At 40.0% G+C, this 21,976-nt stretch overlaps 1 protein-coding gene across 8 annotated transcripts in view; it reads left to right on the top strand.

Moving 5' to 3' along the window:
* LOC135212679 (probable glutamate receptor) overlaps positions 1-21,976 on the top strand; it is a 98,215-nt gene that overhangs the window by 68,920 nt on the left and 7,319 nt on the right. For 7 of the 8 annotated variants that reach the window (XM_064246343.1, XM_064246337.1, XM_064246340.1 and 4 more), the window contains 4 exons: positions 2,749-2,894; positions 13,126-13,224; positions 13,737-13,903; positions 18,499-18,628. In XM_064246343.1, the coding sequence (XP_064102413.1) occupies positions 2,749-2,894; positions 13,126-13,224; positions 13,737-13,903; positions 18,499-18,628 (542 nt within the window). The remainder of the gene's footprint in view (positions 1-2,748; positions 2,895-13,125; positions 13,225-13,736; positions 13,904-18,498; positions 18,629-21,976) is intronic. The other variant, XM_064246344.1, reaches the window with a different exon arrangement.

Below are 21,976 nucleotides of genomic sequence, written 5' to 3'. Positions count from 1 at the left end.
CTCTTTATACCTAGAAATGTGTGCTACAGGAACATTTCACCGGCCGACACAGGTCGAACCCAGAAATTACATTTTTATAGTTTTATGTATACTTATCAGGTAATTACATAATGAAGCCCTCCCTCTCACCTTTGCATGGACTTCATGGCATAAAACGATTTGAGCTCTTTGCTGTTTTGTTCCTCTTTTTCCTGGAAATGGGCGTGGTTAACCACCCACACATAACAATTGAAGTGTTACCATGAATTTTGAATTTTTAGGCTGCTGTGGCTGAAAACCTATAGCTATGCAATTACTTGATAAGTACTACTATATATCATAAAAATGTCATTTTTAGTTGCATCACAATAAAAAAAATTGTGTTTTGTCAAAATATGATTTTGGAAAGTATTCATTATTAACCCTTAAACACCGAAGCTGTAAAAAAAAAAAAATGTCTCCCGTGTGCTGGAGGTGTTTCAGAGTGAGCGCGGAAGCGGAAAAAATATTTTTTTCAAAAAATCACAGCGCGCTTAGTTTTCAAGATTAAGAGTTCATTTTTGGCTCCTTTTTTTGTCATTGGCTGAAGTTTAGTATGCAATCATCAGAAATGAAAAAAATTATCATTATCATATATAAATAATGCGATATATGATAGCGCAAAAACGAAATTTCATATATAATTGTATTCAAATCGCGCTGTGCGCGAAACGGTTAAAGGTAACAAGTTACTTTTTTTCGTTGTAATTTACACTAAATTGCAATCATTTTGGTATATAACACATTGTAAAACGATAACAGCAACACAGAGAAAATATTATCACAAAATAATGCAGGAATTCGTAACGCGCGGACATAAACAAATATTTTTTTCAAAAATTTACCATAAATCTAAATATTGTCCTAGAGACTTCCAATTTCTTTCAAAATGAAGACAAATTATTGAATATTACTATACTGTAAGAATATTAGCTTACAAATGCGTTTTTCGACCATATCTGACGAGTTAAAGTTGACCGAATGTCAAATTTTTTTATATATATTTTTTTATATGCAATTATTTCGGAAATAAGAAAAGCTACAACCTTCAAATATTTTTAGTTTTATTCTACATGAAATTGCACACATTTTCATATATATAAAACTCTATGAAATGCCTAATATGAAACGGAGCAAATATTCCAAGAATGGGACGTACGCATTTCGGAGATTTGTGGCGGAGAATCACGCGGAGGGAAGGAAAGTTTTTTTTTTTTTTAATTCACCATAAATCGAAATATTGTGCTAGGGACTTCGAATTTGTTTCAAGATGAAGATAAATGACTGAATATTACTAGACTGTAAGAGTTTTAGCTTACAATTGCGTTTTTCGACCATTTCGGTAGAGTCAAAGTTGACCAAACGTGGTTTTTTTTCTATTAATCGTGATTTATATGCAAATATTTCAAAAATGAGAAAAGCTGCAACCTTCAATTATTTTTAGTTGTATTCTACATGAAATTGCGCAAATTTTCATATATAAAACTTTATGTAACGGCTAATTTAAAATGGTGCAAACATTACCACAATCGCACGTATGATTTTTTCGGAAGTGTTACCGCGCGGACGTAAAGAAAATGTTATTTTTTTCATAAGTTCACCATAAATCGAAATATTGTGCTAGAGACTTTCAATTTGTTGCAAAATGAAGGTAAATGCTTGAATATTACTAGAATATAAGCGTTTTAGCTTACAATTGCGTTTTTCGACCATTTCGGTAGAGTCAAAATTGACCGAAGGTTGAAAATGTCACTTATCATTTTTTATATGAAAATATTTCAAAATTGATAAAAGCTACAACCATGGGTTGTTTTTTTGTTGTATTGCGCATGAAATTGCGCACATTTTCATATATAAACTTTATGTAACGGCTAATTTAAAATGGTGCAAACATAATCACAATCGCATGTATGATTTTTTTCGGAAGAGTTACCGCGCGGACGTAAGGAAAAAGTTTTTTCATAAATTCACCATAAATCGAAATATTGTGCTAGAGACTTCCAATTAGTTGCAAAATTAAGGTAAATGATTGAATATTACTAAAATATAAGAGTTTTAGCTTACAATTGCGTTTTTCGACCATTTCCGTAGAGTCAAAGTTGACAGAAGGTTGAAATTTTGGCACTTATCGTTATTTATATGGAAAAATCTGAAAACTGATAAAAGCTACAATCATGAGTATTTTTTTATTGTATTCTACATAAAAATGCGCACATTTTCATATATAATACTCCATGTAACGGCTAATTTAAAATGGTACAAAAATTATGTCAAAGTGACGAAATAATTTCCGAGATGTGTCACAGATACTTTTTAGTGCGGCAAGAAAGAAATTCGCGCTTGCGCGCCTGCGTAACGATTGTAAACAAAACAACACCTTGATCCGTGAACTCCCAGCATCCCCCAAGGCGCGTGATTCAAGAGTTTTCGGCTGGTAGGCCTAAAAGTATTTTTCGCAAATTTTTAAAAAAAACTTTTGTATGTCGACGTAAAATACGTCCAGTCGGCACGCGAGAGACAAAAAATGTCGACGTAAAATACGTCCAGTCGGCGTTTAAGGGTTAAGTTCATTATGATTAAATCATTCTGCCAAATATAGTACAAGTCAAGACACTGATACAAAGTGATAATATTAAGTAAATTGGGACTAACTTTTATAAGCCCACTTAGAATGAAATGTTTTGCTGTGGGTGAATATAATCTAATTTTCAGCATGAATTTGATTTTCAGCGCTGTATTCTGGAACACTAACAGCATTTTTGGCCATACCATCTTATGAAAAACCCATAGACTCACTAACTGACATTCCAAGAGCCATTAAAGAAGGATTCATACTTGGAACACTTAAAGACTCAGTAATTGAATACCTCATGAGGGTAAGTCCTTGTACTCTTGGTGTCACAGTAAATTTATTTAGCATTGCAATGGTTAACTTGTACTTTTTTACCTTTTGGTTTATGTTGTAGAAATTATTGTTTCCCACCTGGAAACCATCAACAGCTTATTCAAACAAGGGATTTGTCCTTCTTGACATTCCAGTTCATCAATATCTAAGTTTTTTTTTTTTAATGTGGCTGCTCTATTTTTTAAATTGGTTTCATATTACAGTTGCTATCAATAAGCATTTTCTGTGCTTGTATGCTCAAGGGTTGCACAAATAACACTATTTTCATATAATAAGGTAGGGCATGAAAATACCAGTCATTTAACCTTTTTATTACTACAGTATTCATTGTAGTAATTATTAGCGAGAATGATGGAAAATAGTCAGTCAATGAAGATGATACTGTATTTATCATAAGTGGCAATGACAGCATACAGCATTATAATACTGATAATTATTATATTTCAATAACAGTGGCCATCTTGATGCAGTTGAGTTTATGTTACAATTTGTCAATCTGAAGCAACAGGTAAATGTTCATATATTCCTTGTGTTTCAGTAGTCATTTTACCATTTACAAAGCCAAATAAAGCCATGGGTACCAGCATATCGTATTTATAGCTGTAAGTGCTTACAGGGTTTTCAGGAGGTTCTGATTTGCTATCAAGACCAGGAAGCTCTGCCTACTGGCTGGGAGTGGGATGATTATTCTAGAAGTTAGGCAGAGCACTGAAATTGTTCATTGGCTGGTGCCATGTCATGGAAGTCCTGCTTGTAAGGTGCACTGCTCAAAGTAGCAGGTGGATTAAGGACTATTGCAGGAGCACTCCTTCCTGCTTTCCTGATGGTTGGGAGTAGAAAGGTCACCTGGGACACATCTATTGATGGTTTCCATCTTAGGACAATGAGGGCCTCGTATTGGAGGCAAAATTGGTTGATGTTGGCATCCAGGATCTTTGTGTTCCTTACAATTTGCTGGAATTTGGGGGCCACTGTTCTGTTCCATCTTGGAATGATGGTAGACTGATACCTCATGAGGTACTGGGCAGTAAGATTTAAGTTCTACTTTTTTTGTGAGTAATGGTGGATTACATGGGTGCCATGATATTCCTCAGGACTGGCTACCTGACAGAAAGAGCACTATGTACCAGTTATTTACCAAAGTTTGGGCAGTGTTAGACCAGCTCATTGGAAATGGTATACCAGGACGAACAGTGTTAGAGGGCATGGCCAACAGGCATTTATAACGGAAAACTTGAATTCATCACTGCCTTTGAGGCAGAACTCAATGTTTGTTGGCTTACAGTGACCTTTGTTTAGAAACCTTGGGGAGTGCTAGCAAAAAAAAAAAAAAAAGACACTCAAATAGGGATGGTGCCAATTATGCTTCTGTCACACATGAAATAGAACTGAATCTTCCTCTAAGGGTTGCTTAATCCTTACTGGACAGGCATGATAATGTGGGGCATAATAATAGCTCAAGTGTGTTGACCGGACCACTTCTGGCGAGAATCAATATTTTGCAGGAAAAAATCACTTCAGTGGGCCATAATCCATAAATGACTTATGGCAACGCAGTACCTCAGTGTAGGAGAGGGAAATGTGTGGCTTGAGATTTCATTGGGGAATGTACAGGACATCTTTTTATATAGTATTTGCTTATAAATATATGCTGTTGGTTGTAGTACTTATCTTTTATGATAGCATTTTGGCGAGTTTACAAGCTAAAAAACTTTCAAAACCACACTTGTATTTACCACACACTTAGGGTGAGGAGCTGCGCTGCTGTCCACTGGATATAGCCAGGCTAGGTTAGGCTAGGCTATGCTAGCCGTCATAACACAATACACAAACAGCCAAACAAGGACAACAACCACACTACAATTCAATAACTATACAACAAAAGACCACTGTACAGATAATCACTACAAGCACCAAAAACCAATAACATGACAAGTCAACACAACACCCACAACACCAAGGAACCACAACAACTCACCAACAACAACACTGAACAACTCCAGCAACTCATCTACAACACAACAGAACTCATAAGCACAACAAATTCAACAACAAGGGCACAACAACCTTCAAACATACAATACCAACAATAATTCAAGCAACAGCTTCAAAAACACAAAATAGCTTACCATCAATAATATTTAAGACTGCTAAAAACACAGACTATCCATCACCAGCTCTGATCACACTGCCTCACTTCCCCCGACTCTCATAACAGACTGATAGACATGGTGATCGCCACAACAGACATGCTTATGACCGCCATCAAACCACTCCCATTCATTCGTCCACCAATTTTGCTCTCTCTCTTTCACGCAACCCTCGGAGACATTGTCAAATTTAAACTACCATCATTACTCCTCCATATTACCTCCCCCATTACATTAGACGTCTCCTTACACTCGCAACATCCGCACTAAATCACCTTTCGCAACACCCAAGGATGCTCGGATGCAGACCCCCTGGATCTTTTTGAGTATCCTCATACATTCTCTCAGTTACATCGTCATTCACTTCTTCCAAACCACTTCCAGTCAAATCCCCATTATCTCCCTCACTACTATCCTCCCAAATCTCATTCACTATTTCATCGACATCTTCTAGCTCTGGTCCTCATGCCATTCACACTTCCTCCTTCCATTCTCTTTTTCTACATTCTTCTGCTTTCTTCCATATTCAGCCAACAATAACTGTCATTCTCCCAGACCCATTTGTTCACTGACACTCAGCTCATACTTATTCACCCACAACCATTCACTCATTGCATTCTCCTGAACATACTGTCGCACACTAGAGGATCCATCCAACTGAATCCCCTTAACACCTAGTTTCCCAAATTCCCAGCCTGACTCATCCTCTTTTGCCTACACACACTCGCCACATGACCTTCCATTCCACATTCAGCACACTTCGCACGCTGATCTTTACACATCCTAACATAATGCCCATTCTTTCCACAGTTGCCGCAAACCATGTTCATATGGGTACCCGACATCCACTAGCTATATGCCCTATCTGTCCACACCTGTAACATTTAATACCCCTATCTTTCTTACACTCACTCACTAAATGGTCCATTTGCCCACACCTGAAGCACACTCCTAACGCCCACCAACATTCATTCTTCTTATTCCCTGACTTCCCAGGAACATCTATAACACTTCTGCTCTCGCTCACAGCTAACTGATCCTAACCTTCCAACACTCACACTCCTATCTCTCGTAGGTTTCACCATACTTACATTAATTGCTCTAATGCTCCTATCAACCGCTCGCTCTGCCATTTGGCTCAGCCCTTCTAAAATTGCCTCCCTATAGCTCTTAAACTCAGGCTTACCCTCATTTACTTCGGTCCTGACGCTGACACTTCTACTCTCTTTCATACAACTATCTAGCTCGTAATCCTCATACAACTATCTAGCTCGTAATCCCAACTATCTCTAAAATATCATTCCACGTTAACCTTTCATTTATCCATCGCATTTTCTCCTCACACGTTTCAGACTTATAAATTCATACACACACTCAGGCACAGCCACCAACAACTTCCTCACTAACTCTTTACACACATTTATCCCTTCATCCCCAAACGTTTTCTTAGCTAACGTTTCCAACCTGCACACATACACTGACAACGACTTACCAACATTCATTCTTGCCTCTTCAAAATCATGCTTTCTCCTATATCTAATGCTACTCTTTATCCTCTTTGCCTGTTCCACAATCCTGGCTTTCACTCTCATACGGCACATTCCACTCATCATTACCTCATACATACTCAACAAAATCCTGTCAAGTAGTTACCTAACTCTCTTGCCCAGACTCTCTTGTTATCCCCATACTTAGCCACACAGTAATTCTCATATTCCTGAAAAAGAGTCCCCTATGTCCCTACTACCATATTCCTCATATTGTGCACATCGGGGTACCTCTCTCATATACACAGCCTTTCGTACTTCCTGCTCTTTCTCACTCTCACTTTCGCTACTTCCATTCTGATCCCTCTTAACCACTTCCGAATACAACGAAGTAGCTTCCATACTACCATACTAACATCCATGCTCTTGATTACGCTCTTCTTACCATTTTTCTTTCTACCTACCTGTTTCCACTCACCACTGTCTAAATCACTCTCAGCCCTTTCCCCAAAATATTCAGTCCTAGCCACATCCTGTCCATCATCCTTAATAGCCTTCTTTCCCTTAGTCGTCGTCTTTTCCTCAGCCCCCTTCTTATTCTTGCCCTCAGGTTTATCCTTATCCTGTGTCTTCCCCTTCTTTCCCTTGCTTATCACAACCAAATCACCTTTGTCACTCGTACCCTTATCCATTCGCTCTTCCACTTTCTTTACCACTCCTGGCCCGTCACAAGACCCAGTAGGCCTACCTCCTACTGCTCCCTTTCCCATGAATCCCTTCATCATCTCCTGCACTGCATTCATCATTACTCCGAATTGTTCATCCATTTTCTCAACCATTCTCTCTTCCGCTCCTTTCTCCCCTTCTTTCATTTCCACTTTCACACTTCTTAGCATTCCTCTCATTTCCTCTAACTTGCTCTCAGCTCCTCACACTACCCTTAACCTCTCATTCTCTTCTGCCGCTCTTTCCTTAGCTTCCCTCAACAACCGCAACTCCTCCTTCAGCCTCCCACTTCAGTCAAACCTTCTATACTCATTTTCCTTCACCAATCATACAACCCACCACACCAACCGTCCTGCAGCTGCCACAGCACCAGCCCCACGTTGGGCGCCGTTAAATAATGTGGTGAGTTTACAAGCTAAAAAACAAAAAAACTCTCAGAATCAACACATGTACTTACCACACCCTCAGGGTGAGGAGCTGCGCTGCTGTCCGCAGAATATAGCTAGGCTAGGCCAGCCGTTGTAACACTATACACAAACAACCAAACAAGGACAACAACCACACAACAATTCAATGCACAAATAATCACTATAAGCACCAAAAACCAATAACATGACAAGTCAACACACTGCCTACAACACCAAGGAACCACATCTTACCAACAACAACTCATCTACAACACAACAGAACTCATAAGCACAACAAATTCAACAACACAGGCACAACAACCTTCAATCATAATTCAAACAACAGCTTCAAAAACACAAAATAACTGACCATCAATAATTTTTAAGACTGCCAAACACATCGACTATCCATCACCGGGTCTGATCACAGACTCCCTCACTTCTCAGACTCTCCTAACAGACGCTCGCCACTGATAATCACAGCGATCACCACAACAGATACATGCTTACGGCCGCCATCAAACCACTCCCATTTATTCCTCCACCAATTTTGCTCTCTCTCTCTCTTTCTCTCTCTTTCACGCAACCCTTGAAGACGTTGTCAAATATAAACTTCCATCATTACTCCTCCATAGTATGTCAGCTATATTTGTAATTTTGCAAACTGAAGAACAAAGAAATATTAGAAAAACACATACTTCACTAAAAGGTACTGTAAATATTTTACCATAAATATAATCAGAGAATTTGTTACTGATTTTGGTTCTTATGTTATGATATTGTGTGAGCTGTAATTATAATTTTACAAAGTAAAATAAAATAGAAAAAAACATATAACTTGGTAAAATTAGCATATTGTTATGGATGTCTTGGAGAAAGAGGCCCCACACCGGGTTTGAAATATTCAATCAACTTCCCGGGGAAGCTACAAAAGATTTTTCATTATTTTTTGTGATATCATGTGCATTTACATCTTTCTATAATTTTTTTTATAGGCCAACCTTAAAGTTTGCCCGGTCTAGGGGTGTGCTTAATATATATATTAGCCTGGCCTGTGAGGAGTACTTCCAGCTCACTTTTGCTGGTAACATTTACAAAGGTTTCACGACATACTGAAATTACATAGCTGTCTGGGGATCCTGCTGAGGATGTGCTCGACAATTTTCACGTAATAGTTGGCAAGCGATACACCCAGGGGAGAACTCATGGTTATTCCATCAATCTATGTCTACATTTCCCCTCATTGATCAATGAAAGGGGCCACCTTAGTACAGATCTCAAGCAGAAATCAGAGGGATGCCTCTTGAATGTTCCGTGCCTGTCCAGACTCAACTTTGTAGCCCTTGTCAGAGATCTTATGTAATGTTTCATTTAAGGGCACATTGGTGAAGAGACTTTTCACATCCATTGTTCATTAGGGACATAGGGAGACAAATCTTGTTTAAAATCTTTGCCAGTTGGTAGGTCAGAGTCAGGTATAGAGGCTGATTATTGGGCCAGAGAGGGTTGTTGGTTTTTTGGGAATGTACATTTCTGACATTTCTGTAGATGTAACCGACATTGTAATCTCCTGTAATCAGGTAGGTGCATAGCATCAGTGGCAACATTGCCTATTATGCGACTGGCCTCTCCTAATGTTATTGGAGTTCCTCATAATGCTAGGGTGATCAGAAATGCTGTCAACGGGTGGTAGTCAGGAGAACCACGCCCCACACGAGAACGAGAGGATCAGTAAGCTGCTGCAGGGGATACATGAACAATGAAGAGGAAGGGAGTAGTTTACCAAATATCATGCTCTGGGAGTGGATGCTGCCATTCCTACATTAGTATGACTACAACACACCTCTTCAAGACTCACCAGAATTACATGAGGGACCATGGCAGCAGCTCCCAACGCCAACAGATCACAAGGAACACAAAGATCTTGGATGGCAACATTAATCATTGCTGCCTCCAGTTTGAGGATGCCTTTGCCAACTTCCAATGGAAACCATTGGTGAATGTGACCCAAAAGACTCTTCTCCCATTCATCATCAGGAGAGAGGAAAGGAGTGTGCAGTGTGCACCATGAGCAGGACTCCAGGGACCTGGCACAATTATTGCCTTTGGTGCTCTTCCAGACTATCAGATGAATCATCCTGCTGCCAGCCAATAGGCAAAACTTCCTGGTCTTAATAGCAAATGAAAAATTCACTCTCCTGAAAGCCATGTAACCTGCTTGCAGGTATAAATACGTGCTTCATACACCTTTTGTGAAGGAATGAACTTTGGACAGCTGTTATATAATTGACCTGCTGTTATGAAGAACATTATCTGGGCAGTTATTATTTTTAATGAAGTGCATTAGAAAGAGGATCTTCAGAAATGACTAATAATAATGATTAAGGAAGACAGTTACAAATAGCATAGATTACTTAAGCTACCATTGCCTCATACATTGCACTTTGGTCATTGGTCTAGATAATGGTGTTATTGTAATGTTATCAGTTTTATCTATTGTCTGAATATTAATGAGATGGGTTTTAGTACTGATTGTACCCACAGTTCGTTGCAAAAATGTTTTTAATATTTTAAGGTACTTTTGTAATCTGTAAATAGTTACACAAGCTTGCTGAATTTACAATATATGATTGGAGTGATAATTTTGCAATTCTGTATGCAAAGTCCTAATTATTATATTTTCAATGCCTTGTCTCGGTAGACTGTTATAGTTGTCTTTCTTAAATTTTTTTTAATTTATACTATATATGCGTGCTTGTGTATCAACAACAATAGTTTTTCTCTTCTTGAATTCCGAGTATATTTTGTATTCATAGGTGCACCCACCATTATAAATGTGTTCATACTATATAAACTTATGTTGAAATGCATATGCAAGGCTGTTGAAATTATTGGACACTTAAAACTTGATAATTGGCTAAATTAACACTTCATAGTTATTATAGTGTGGTCTTAATTGACTAAAGTAACACTTCAGTTATTATTTTGTGGTATTTTGAGGCCTTATTAATGCTCAGAAAGTGTTCCCTGTCCACTTTTCCCTATCCTAATATATGACTTGACCATTTTCATGTACAGTAACTCACTGATATAATTGGTTAGTGTCCGAGCCTACACCATTATAAAAGAAACTCGGATATATCATTGTGTGTGTATATTTATATATATATCTATATATAGTATTATATTCTATATATATATATATATATATATATATATTATATATATATATATATATAATATATTAATTATATCGATACTAAAAAGTAATCATTTGCAAAAGTTCAATAGTACAATTATATTTATATAAGAATGATGAATTAAAGGTTATTTTGGTTTCTATATCCAATTTCAGTATATTGCAAGTATTACAAAACCAGTTATTGGCGATTTTCGCTTATCAAGCTGTCAGAACAGAACCCCCACCAATAACCAGGGACTGCCTTATCTAGCACCATAAAATTGGTGATTTATGGCGCTATAACGGGCCGAGATTCAGTGGTGCCAATACCAGAGGTAGGTATATGGCACCATAACATGCCTAACAGAGGCGCCGTTAACTACACCCCGCCAATAACCGGTGACTGCCTGTAAATATGTACATTGGATCCCCGCATTCACAGACTCGCACATTCGCAGATTTCCCTCGGAGACATTTCCCGCATTATTCGCGGAAAATTTGCCTATTCGCTGTATTTTTCTATGAGATATCCAAAAATTCCTGGTTTCTTTTTAATCAATTTCATCATAAAATGCACTTTGTGATAACACTATTAAAAAACCACGCATAAAAAATTTTAGTGGGTTTTTCTTGAGTTTTAACTAACAAAATAGGCTGCTGTCAGCGTTTTTATAGGGATCCCAACTATTTGGGGGGGTCTTGTACACATTCCCTGCGAATACGGGGGGACCAATGTACAGACATTCCCTGCTTATCGCCGGCAACAGTTAACGATAATCTGGTTTTACAGCACTTGTCTAGCAATGCCGTTAACTGGATTATTGGAGTCGATCTCTGGTTGAAGGCACTGCTAAGCGTGTTATTAGTGCTATTATTGCAGATTTTCAGTTAGTGGCACTCAGCCAGGGGATGGAACCCGCGCTGTTAACTGGGGACTGCCTATATACCATTGTATACCATTTGCATTTGTAATTGATTACATTCTCAAAATCTTGGCTAATTGAGTACTACTACTGACGTCATCATTGCCATTAGTTGCCGGGAGAAATATAATCAGGATACTTTTTGTTGTAAATTAACAAGGTTGAGCTTAAAATGTGCAAACTACTTGATTGTGTAAGTGGTAAGTGTGATTTTGCAAGTTCTAACATCACTTGACCTGCCAGTTATTCGTTTTATTCAGCCTCGGCTATGGTAATCTGCAGCTTTAATTTACTGGTGTTTTTCCTTAAGATCTCCTATGCATGAAGGATGAATGGATGCGTTATGAGGTTCAACCCCTGGTTGGTGACCAGCTTCCATCTAGTATACACACGAGTTGCAGGATGCCACAGATTCCTTGCTTTGCAATCTTTGATTGTTTTTTAACCAGTTTCCAGCCACCACTGAGAATCGGCAAGATTTAACAACTTGACACCTTTAAAGAAAACTCTTGATAAGTGCTCGATAGTTATGGTAAATGATGTCAGCAATTAGCCGTTTCTCAATTCGGTTGTTATGTTTGTATAGGTTTACAATAGCTTCATCTGCAATTCTATAAACCTGAATTTAGTGGAGGATGTAGGAGCATCATAAGGGGCAGGTTAGGTTGTTATACTGACAAATATCTGTATGTTAAAGTTGAACAAAAGTTGTATGGAGAATAATGATAATTAAAAAATCCTCGTAGTAGCACGAGTCTACAAATGGAGGAGCAAATCCACAGTTAGGTAAATGTACATATGTACATTTACATAACTGTGGATTTCCTTCTCCAATAATGATAATTTCAATAAAACTGTTGTTTTAATGTATCGAATCATATTACGTACATGTATTATTATCATATTACAAATATAAACAGAGCAATCAAGTGCTATTTGCATTTTAGTTTTGTTTACATTCTTAAAATAATGTGTTACCAACTTAACACTGTTTTTAGTTGCCGAATGGAACTACGAATAGTGTCTGAACAATGTAAATTAATAAAGAAACCGTTCGGCGCTCGACCTGGAGAAAACCCTCAAATCGACAATACCATTTCACACCAATATATCCAGAAGTGATACTATACCGCGGTCCGTTATATTGGTGAGCTACTGTACTTAATTGTTTATCATTGCTTCTTGAGTGTCTAAATTATTTTAGAGGCTTGTGATATTGTAAAGCATATAACAGTTAATATCTTATTTGAATTAAAGCAAGTGTTATTTTAATTCCTTGAAGCCAGGGCATTTGAGGATGGCCTTTTTACTCTCACACTGTATCGCAGGGCTCTACTCAAGGAATCTATAAACAGACATGGGATTTATTCCATCATGATGACTTGAAAGAAAGTCTCATTGAAACTCCTCCAATTGGATTCAATAAGGTAAGCATTAATTTTATTTATTTTTCTTAATTGCTTGAATAAAGAAGGCTGTAGCTGAATTTTTCTTATTTTTGCATTTTTTTAAACATCCACTTTTTCCTTACGCCTGCTGGTTTTTCAAGAATTAGAGATGAGGGTGCTAGCCTCATTCTCTTTTCCTTGACCCCAGCAAATGCTGTTACCCATTTACAGCAGGGTGAAATGGTTGGTGGTAGGCAGTAAGCAGCCTTTGGACATAGAGAATGAGAGGTGAACACTGCTCTACTTGACAGTAATGCCCAATTTGGCTGGCTGCACCTTGTGAAGGTGGACAGAAGGGTTCCCACATCCCAAAAGAAATAAATTTATATACCAAAGTTTCTCTAATTTTCACAGAGGAGTTTTCACTTTTAATTGTCTTTGTATCTTAACAAAATAGTCTGTCAGGTTGATTGTTTTTACTGGTGTGGTTGAATATTTATGACTACAAGTCATAACCATTTCTCAACTGAGTTTTCTGTTTTATTTTTAAGGTAATGGAACGAAAGTTTGTATTCATAGCTCCTGCAACAGTATCAGCTATTGCAGCAACAACACGTGGAAGGGAAAAATTTCACCTTGGTCGTGGAAGATTCTACCCTTTGAGATATGGAATAGCTTTCCATACTGGGTCTCCACTTAAAGATAAATTTAGTCACCTGTGAGTCTTAACACTTTCAAATTATTCACATGAAATGATTTTTGGACACGTTATTGTACACCAATTGCTGTCTAATAAGCTTAGAATAACACTCAAGGAAATATAGCACAGTTGGTATAAATATTTTTGTTAATACATAAAAAAATAAAAAATAAAAACTTGACTTATTTTAAACGTGCCCAGAAAACTGAAACATTAATATTGAAATTGTTGTGGCGGAATCACAAGCTCAAAAACAAGTTTCTGCAGAAAGAATCCCCCCCCCCCACCTCCCCCCCTATTACCCCCTAATAGTCCATTCTGCCCAATCCCCCCCCCCCCCCCCCCCCCCCCCCCCCCCCCCCCCCCCCCCCCCCCCACATATACCTAATCAGTCCAGCTGCCCAACTCACCCCAGTCACACTTTCTACTTTACACTTCAGAATACAGCAGGACAATTGAACTATACCTACACACAGAACAAACAAAAAAAACACAAACACATGTACTTACCAACTCCACCAATCCAGATACTCCGGGCTATCCTGTGCTGTCCGCTGATTAAGGTCACTGGGACACCAACAACAACAACCAAGAACCACAACACCACAACCCAACACAACAACACCAAGGACTACAACCCAACAACTCAACAATACAACAACCAAGGATAACAACAACACAACAACAATCAAGGAACACAACCACAACTCAACAACACAGCAACCAACCAAGGAACATAACCACAACCTAACAAGACAACAACCAACCGAGGAACACCACCTCACATATAAAAAGAAAACACAACAAAAGACCACTGCACAAACAACACAAAAAATCACAACAGCACAGGCACAACAACTCTAAGCAAAAACGCTAACTTAACAATAAATCAACAAAACAAATCAATAACAAACAAAACTCAACTGACTTTCAGTACCTTCAAATAACTCCTCCAACACTCCTAACTGTCACCAGCTCTCACCAAACACTGACTGAAAAACTCACTCAAAACACAGAACTCTGATCTCTACCAGCAGACAACCCAGCCAGAGCTCACCAACAGCCAATACAGTCGCTAACCATCCAACCACCAATTACTCTTTGACAACGTCTCCTTTCACTCACAACACCCACACTAAATAGCCTTCCGCAACACCCACAGATGCTCGGACGCAGATCCCCTGGATCTTGTTTGAGGGCCCTCATACACACTCTCAGTTACACCGCCATCAACTTCTCCCAGATCACTTCCAGTCAGACTACCATTACTATCTCCCTCACTACCATCCCCCCAAATCCCATTCACTATCTCATCTACCCCTTCTAACTCTTGTCTGAACATCTCTCGTAACTCTGCCACCAAATCACTTACCTCATTTACACTCCTGCCAAACTCCCGAAGACTCACTCATACTGCCAACTACATCCTTACCACTTGATTCCCTTCCCAGTGAAACTTCACTAAACCCTGTCAATTCAAACCCACACACGCTATATGTATCATTCCTCCCCTCAAAGTCATCTGTATTACACGCCTTATCCACCATTTTTACCCCAACACTAACCCCTCTATCATGCAGTTCACGTTTCTCCCTTTCCTTACCTTCTTCTGCTTTCTTCCATACTCAACCAACACTAACTGCTGATCTTCCAGACCCATTTGCTCACTGATGCTCGGCTCACATTTATTCACCCTCAACCACTCACTCAATACATTCTCCCGAACATACTGTCGCATACTAGAGGACCCACCCAACTGAATCCCCTTAACACCTAGTTTCCCGAATTCCCAACCTGACTCATCCTCTTTCGCCTACACACACACTCACCACATGACCTTCCATTCCACATTCAACACACTTCGCACGCTGTTCTTTACACATCCTAGCATAATGCCCATTCTTCCCGCAGTTGCCGCAAACCATGTTCATACGGGTACCCGACATCCACTAGCTATGTGCCCTGCCTGTCCACACCTATGACATTTAATATCCCTATCTTTCTTACACTCACTCACCAAATGCCCTGTTTGCCTACACCCGAAGCACACTCCTAACGCCCACCAACATTCATTCTTCCGTGTCCTGGCTTACCACATCTATAACACTGATCTCCTCGCTCACAACTAACTGACCCTACTCTTCCAACACTCGCACTCCCTATAGCTTTTAAACTCTGGTACAACCTCAGCTACTTCAGTCCTAACACTAACACTTCTACTCTCTTTCATACACCTATCTAGCTCGTAATCTTCTACTATTTCTAAAATGTTGTTCCATGTCAACCTTTCATTCGTCCATCTCATTTTCTCCTTACGTTTTAGATTCATAAACTCATATACACTCTCTGGTACAGTCGCCAACAACTTCCGCACTAACTCCTTACACTCATTTATCCCTGCGTCCCCAAACATTTTCCTGGCTAATGTTTCTAACCTACAGTCATACATCGACAACGGCTCACCAACATTCATTCTTGCCTCTTCAAAATCTTGCTTTCTCCTATATCTAATACTATTCTTTATCCTCTTTGCCTGTTCTACAATCCTAGCTTTTACACTCTCATACGGCACATTTCCTACGCTCATCATTATCCCATACATGCTCAACAAAACTCGTGTCAAAAAGCTACTGAACTCTCTTGCCCAGACTCTCTTGTTATCCCCATACTTAGCCTCACAATACCTCTCATATTCTTTAAAAAAGTCCCCTATGTCGCTACTACCATATTCCTCGTATTGTACACATCGGGGTACCTCTCTCTCATATCACAGCCTTTCGTACTTCCTCCTCACTCTCACTGTCACTTTCGCTACTTCCATTCTGACCCCTCTTTCCCTCTTCCGAATACAGCGAATCCACTTCCATACTCACATCCATACCCCTGACTACGCTCTTCTTACCCTTCTTCTTTCTACCTACCTGTTTCCACTCACCGCTATCCAAATCACTCTCAGCCCTTTCCCCAATGTATTCTGTCCTAGTATCATCCTGTCCATCACCCTTACTAACCTTCTTTCCCTTAGTCTTCTTCTTTTCCTCAGCCACTTTCTTATTCTTGTCCTCAGGTTTATCTTTATCCTGTCTTTTCCCCTTCTTTCCCTTACCTATCACAACCGAATCACCTTCCCGACTCGTACTCTCATCCACTCACTCTTTCACTTCCTTTACCACTCCTGGCCTGTCACAAGACCCAGTAGGCCTACCTCCTACAGCTCCTCTCCCATGAATCCCTTCATCATTTCCTGCATCATCTCTTGTACTGCATTCATCATTAACCCCAATTTTTCATCCATTTTCTCAAACATTCTCTCTTCCGCTCCTTTCACCTCTTCTTTCATTTCCACTTTCGCACTCCTTAGCATTCCTCTCATTTCCTCTAACTCCCTCTTCTGCTCCTCACACTCTACCCTCAACCTCTCATTCTCCACTTCCAACCTTCCCTTAGCTTCCCTCGCAAACTGTAACTCCTCCTTCAGCCTCTCTATCTCCTTCAACCCTTCCATCCTCACTTTCGTCACCAATCACACAACTCACTACCCCAATTGCCCTGCAGCTGCCGCACCAACAGTCCCTGTTCGGGCGCCAAAAAATAATGTGGCGGAATCACAAGCTCAAAAACAAGCTGCAGAATCCCCCCCCCCCCCCCCCCCCCCACACCCCCCCCCCCCCCCCCCCCCCCCCCCCCCCCCCCCCCCCCCCCCCCCCCCCCATATACCTAATCAGTCCAGCTGCCCAACATTCACCCCCGTCACACTTTCTACTTTACACTTCAGAATACAGCAGGACAATTGAACTATACCTACACACAGAACAAGAAAAAAAAAAAAAAAAAAAAAAAAAAAAAAACACACAAACACATGTACTTACCAACTCCACCAATCCAGATACTTCGGACTATCCTGTGCTGTCCGCTGATTAAGGTCACTGGGACACCAACAACAACAACAACCAAAGAAACCACGACACCAAAACCAACACAACAACACCAAGGACGACAACCAACAACTCAACAACACACAACCAAGGATAACAACAACACAACACAATCAAGGAAAAACAACCACAACCAAGCAACCAACCAAGGGAACATAACACAACCTAACAAGACAACAACCAACCGAGGAACACAACCTCACATATAACAACAAAACACAACAAAAGACCACTGCTCAAACAACACAAAAAATCACAACAGCACAGGCACAACAACTCTAAGCAAAAATGCTAACGTAACAATAAATCAACAAAACAAATCAATAACACACAAAACTTGACTGACTTCCAGTACCTTCAAATAACTCCTCCAACACTCCTAACTGTCACCAGCTCTCACCAAAGACTGACTGAAAAACTCACTCAAAACAGAACTCTGATCTCTACCAGCAGACAACCCAGCCAGAACTCACCAACAGCCAATACAGTCGCTAACCATCCAACCACCAATTACTCTCTCTCTCTCTCTCTCACACACACACGCACACAGACACACACAGACGTTGTCAAATGGAACTCCATAACTCCTCCATATTGTTAACCAGGAATTTATATGTCTTGAAACATTTTAATTATCCAAGCGTTGAATGAATACTGCAGTGTCTACCTTATCCACAGAATATTAAGACTGGTGGAAGGAGGGCTAGTTGTCAAGTGGAAAGACGACACGGTTCTGAAAATGTCAAGGGCATCAAAAGTACTTGAAACATCTGCTACCCATTCTGCAATCACTTTAGCAAATCTTCAGGTAAGGATAATTTACACACACACACAATATAACAACATATATATCACAGAATACAAGATTCAAATGTGATGATTGTGGAGGAGAGAATAGTCAGCTCCGACTGATTTCACAAGGGGAGTTATTGTATAATTTTAGGAAGCATGTTGACATACAGCAACCGCTAATGATATGAGGAAGGCAATTTAAAGGATGGAGAGTGAAAATACACTTGCCACCTGCAGTTGATGGGATTAAAACTGAAAATGCTAAGAATGCAGTACTGAATATGATAGAATCTGCCTGAAAGAGGGAAATGTTTAAAAGAATATTTGTTTCTGTGTCAAGAGTAATATATTTAATGTTGCTAAAATTCCAGTGAAGGTTATAACAAGATTTTGATTAAGAAAAATATAAGAGGTTACACGAGGGTCAAGAGCACTGTGGGTTTATCAGACTAAGTAGTGTGTAGATTAAGTGTTTATTATGAAACAATAGTGCAAGGCGTTTTGTTTGCGATTTTAAAGGAAAAAAACCTGTATGTGGCATACATGGACCTGGAGAAAGCCCATATGATAGACAGGTGGATGCAATGTGAAGGTGTTAAGGATTTTGGTGGTCCATTTTTAATTTTGTGGAGGATGATTAAAGTTTTAATGATAAAGAATGTTATAATATGGAAGTATATAAAGTAACTTGTTGTGTAAAGATGAGTCAGGGAAAATGAATGTTTCATCAGAGAAAATGAATGTTTCATCCTAAGAGATATTTAAAATCTTATTGGAGGGAATGATGTGAAGCCAAAGGAAGAATAAGAAGTAAGAATGCCAGGAAGGAGCAGTAGATGTGTGTGAAACCCGAAAAAGAACAAAATGTTAGTGCGAGAGCCACAAAAAGAATGAGCAATGGCTGTAGGTTAAGAAAAAGGCTATGAATGGAGTGAACTATCTGTTGATTACAGATGCTACAGCGTTGAATGTGAGAAGTAAAGATACTATGAAAAAAATTAGAAAATGTTTGTTTGACAACAAAGCTGAATATTATATGAGTAACATAGTGGCTAGGAGGGTAAATGGAAAACTGGAAGCTGAAGCAATGATTGCTAACGATTGTTGAAGGAATAGAAAGTTGATGTTTAGTGTTTTGGAGGTAATGTGACAATTCGAGGGCAGTATGAGAGAAGTGTCGAGCCTGTTATAGAGTAGGTAGATACATTCTGAGAATAGTTGAGTCTAAAGGAACTGTGGTGAAAATCCATTAATATGTAATACTACGTTTAAAATAGCCTTATCAGTAGGAACTGGTGAAAATTTAATATGAGAGCAGTAAATCTGTCCTTAAGAAATCCTGATCATGTTCTCAAGGGCTTGATGTCTGTCCTTTTGACACTAGTGTGTGTACTGTGAGGACCAGAGAGGAAGACAGGTAGCTGGGATAATTTATTACAGACGAACTGGGTTGACATAGAAGGATGCAGACGGAAGGTTAGTGTCCGTCATGCATGCACAAACAAACATAAACAAAAGAGCCCCCGCTGTGAATGTGTTCCTTCACAGACAAAAATACATGAAGAATATTACATAGAGGGATTGGATTCCCAACATATATACATCAAAAGAAAGGGCTTAAAATGCTCTACAGAATAGGTAAAGGAACAATGCGGCAGGATGATGAGATCCTTATAAATACTCCCCCCCCCCCAAGACAATGATTATGGAATAATTATTGGATGAAAAATACAGTGGTCCCCCGTATTCGCGGGGGATGCGTACCAGACCCCCCCCGTGAATAGTTAGAACCCGCGAATGTTTGGAACCCCTATGAAAATGCTAAAAACAGCCTATTTTGTTAGTTAAAACTCAAGAAAAACCCACTAAAACTTTTCATACTTGGTTTTTTTAATAGTTTTATCACAAAAAGTGCATTTTATGATGAAATTCATACAAAAAAACAGGAATTTGTGGATATTTATCATAGAAAAATACTGCGAATGTGCGAATTTTCCGCGAATAATGCAGGGAAACGTTCCCCAGAGAAATCCGCGAATGTGTGAGTCCGCGAATCTGGAGAACGCGAATACGGCCCCCGTATCTTGGAGGCAGGAGGCGACCCCGTGTCCTTGTGACACTTGTTGTGGGGCGTCGTCGAATGTAGAGTCCTTCAGTGTTGCTGGCTGACAGGATGCATCCCCTGGCGGCGGAGGGAGCTGCGTTGTGTGCTGTGGCGGCGTGGTACTGGCCGTGGGGACCCCAAGGTACAGCAGGTAGATTGGGCTGAGGAAGTCCCCAGTGGAGCAGTGGTGTCCGGCAGGCAGCGCAGAACCGCAGGTAAGGCAGCGGCGTCAGCAGGTCGAGGAAGCCCACAGGTAGTGGCATCAGCAGGCAGAAGAGGCCTACAGGTGCGGCAGCAGTGTCGGTGGGCCAAGGAGGACTATATGCGACGGCATCAGAAGGGTGAGTTGATCCACAGGCGTGGCAGCAATGTCAAGCAGGCCGAGCAAGCCCCAGGGGCAACAGCAGCTTGGGGGCATTGAGCAGGTTGCCTGGGGACTCGCAGGTGCGGCAATGGCACCGGGGGAAGAACCAATGAGAGTCGTGATGTCAAATGGACGTTTCTGGACCACCGCCTGATTTAATTGGCTGACCAGCACCCAGCTACCTCTCCTCAAAAAATGCCAAAAACACACTGGGAAACTGTGCCGTGATGGGTCTGTTAATGGCGCTGGTGTCGTCCTCAAAATGGAGCTTTTCAGAGACCTAAACTGTGGCGCCATATTGAGTCCGCTAAAGGTTCTCTGAAGGTGAGCGGCTGTAATTAGTCCATGAAAGGCTGGGCCTAAACCACTGTGTCACAGACTCCAGGAGATCACCAGTTGTGAGGACCAGAGAGTAGGACAGGTAGTTGGGTATTGATGATTTATTACAGACGAACTGGGTTGACATAGACGGGTGCAGACAGAAGGGTAGTGTCCGTCACGCACGCATGAACAAACATAAACAAAAGGGACACGGCCCCCGTTGTGAATGGGTTTCTTCACAGACGAAAATACATGAATAATATTACATAGAGGGAACGGATTTCCGACATGTATACATCAATGACCAAACCTCGCCTGTCTGGCAGTAATGTTTCGCCAGTACAGCACCGCTCTGCATTCATTTGCATGCACATAATTTGCACCTCTGTGAATTTGTTAACTCCACTAGACATTAAGAACCTACTTCTGATACCTCAGTGTTTTGCTCATCCCCAACCTTTAGTGATACGGATACACATTGTACTGTAAGGACAACGCTTTTTCTATATTTTTGTTGCATCTCATCATCAAGCTGCGTTGTTCCTTTACCCATTCTGTAGAGGTTATACAAAATG

The sequence above is a fragment of the Macrobrachium nipponense genome, chromosome 41 (genome assembly GCF_015104395.2).
Source record: "Macrobrachium nipponense isolate FS-2020 chromosome 41, ASM1510439v2, whole genome shotgun sequence".
NCBI lineage: Eukaryota > Metazoa > Arthropoda > Malacostraca > Decapoda > Palaemonidae > Macrobrachium > Macrobrachium nipponense.
This window is presented reverse-complemented; position numbering and strand designations above follow the sequence as displayed.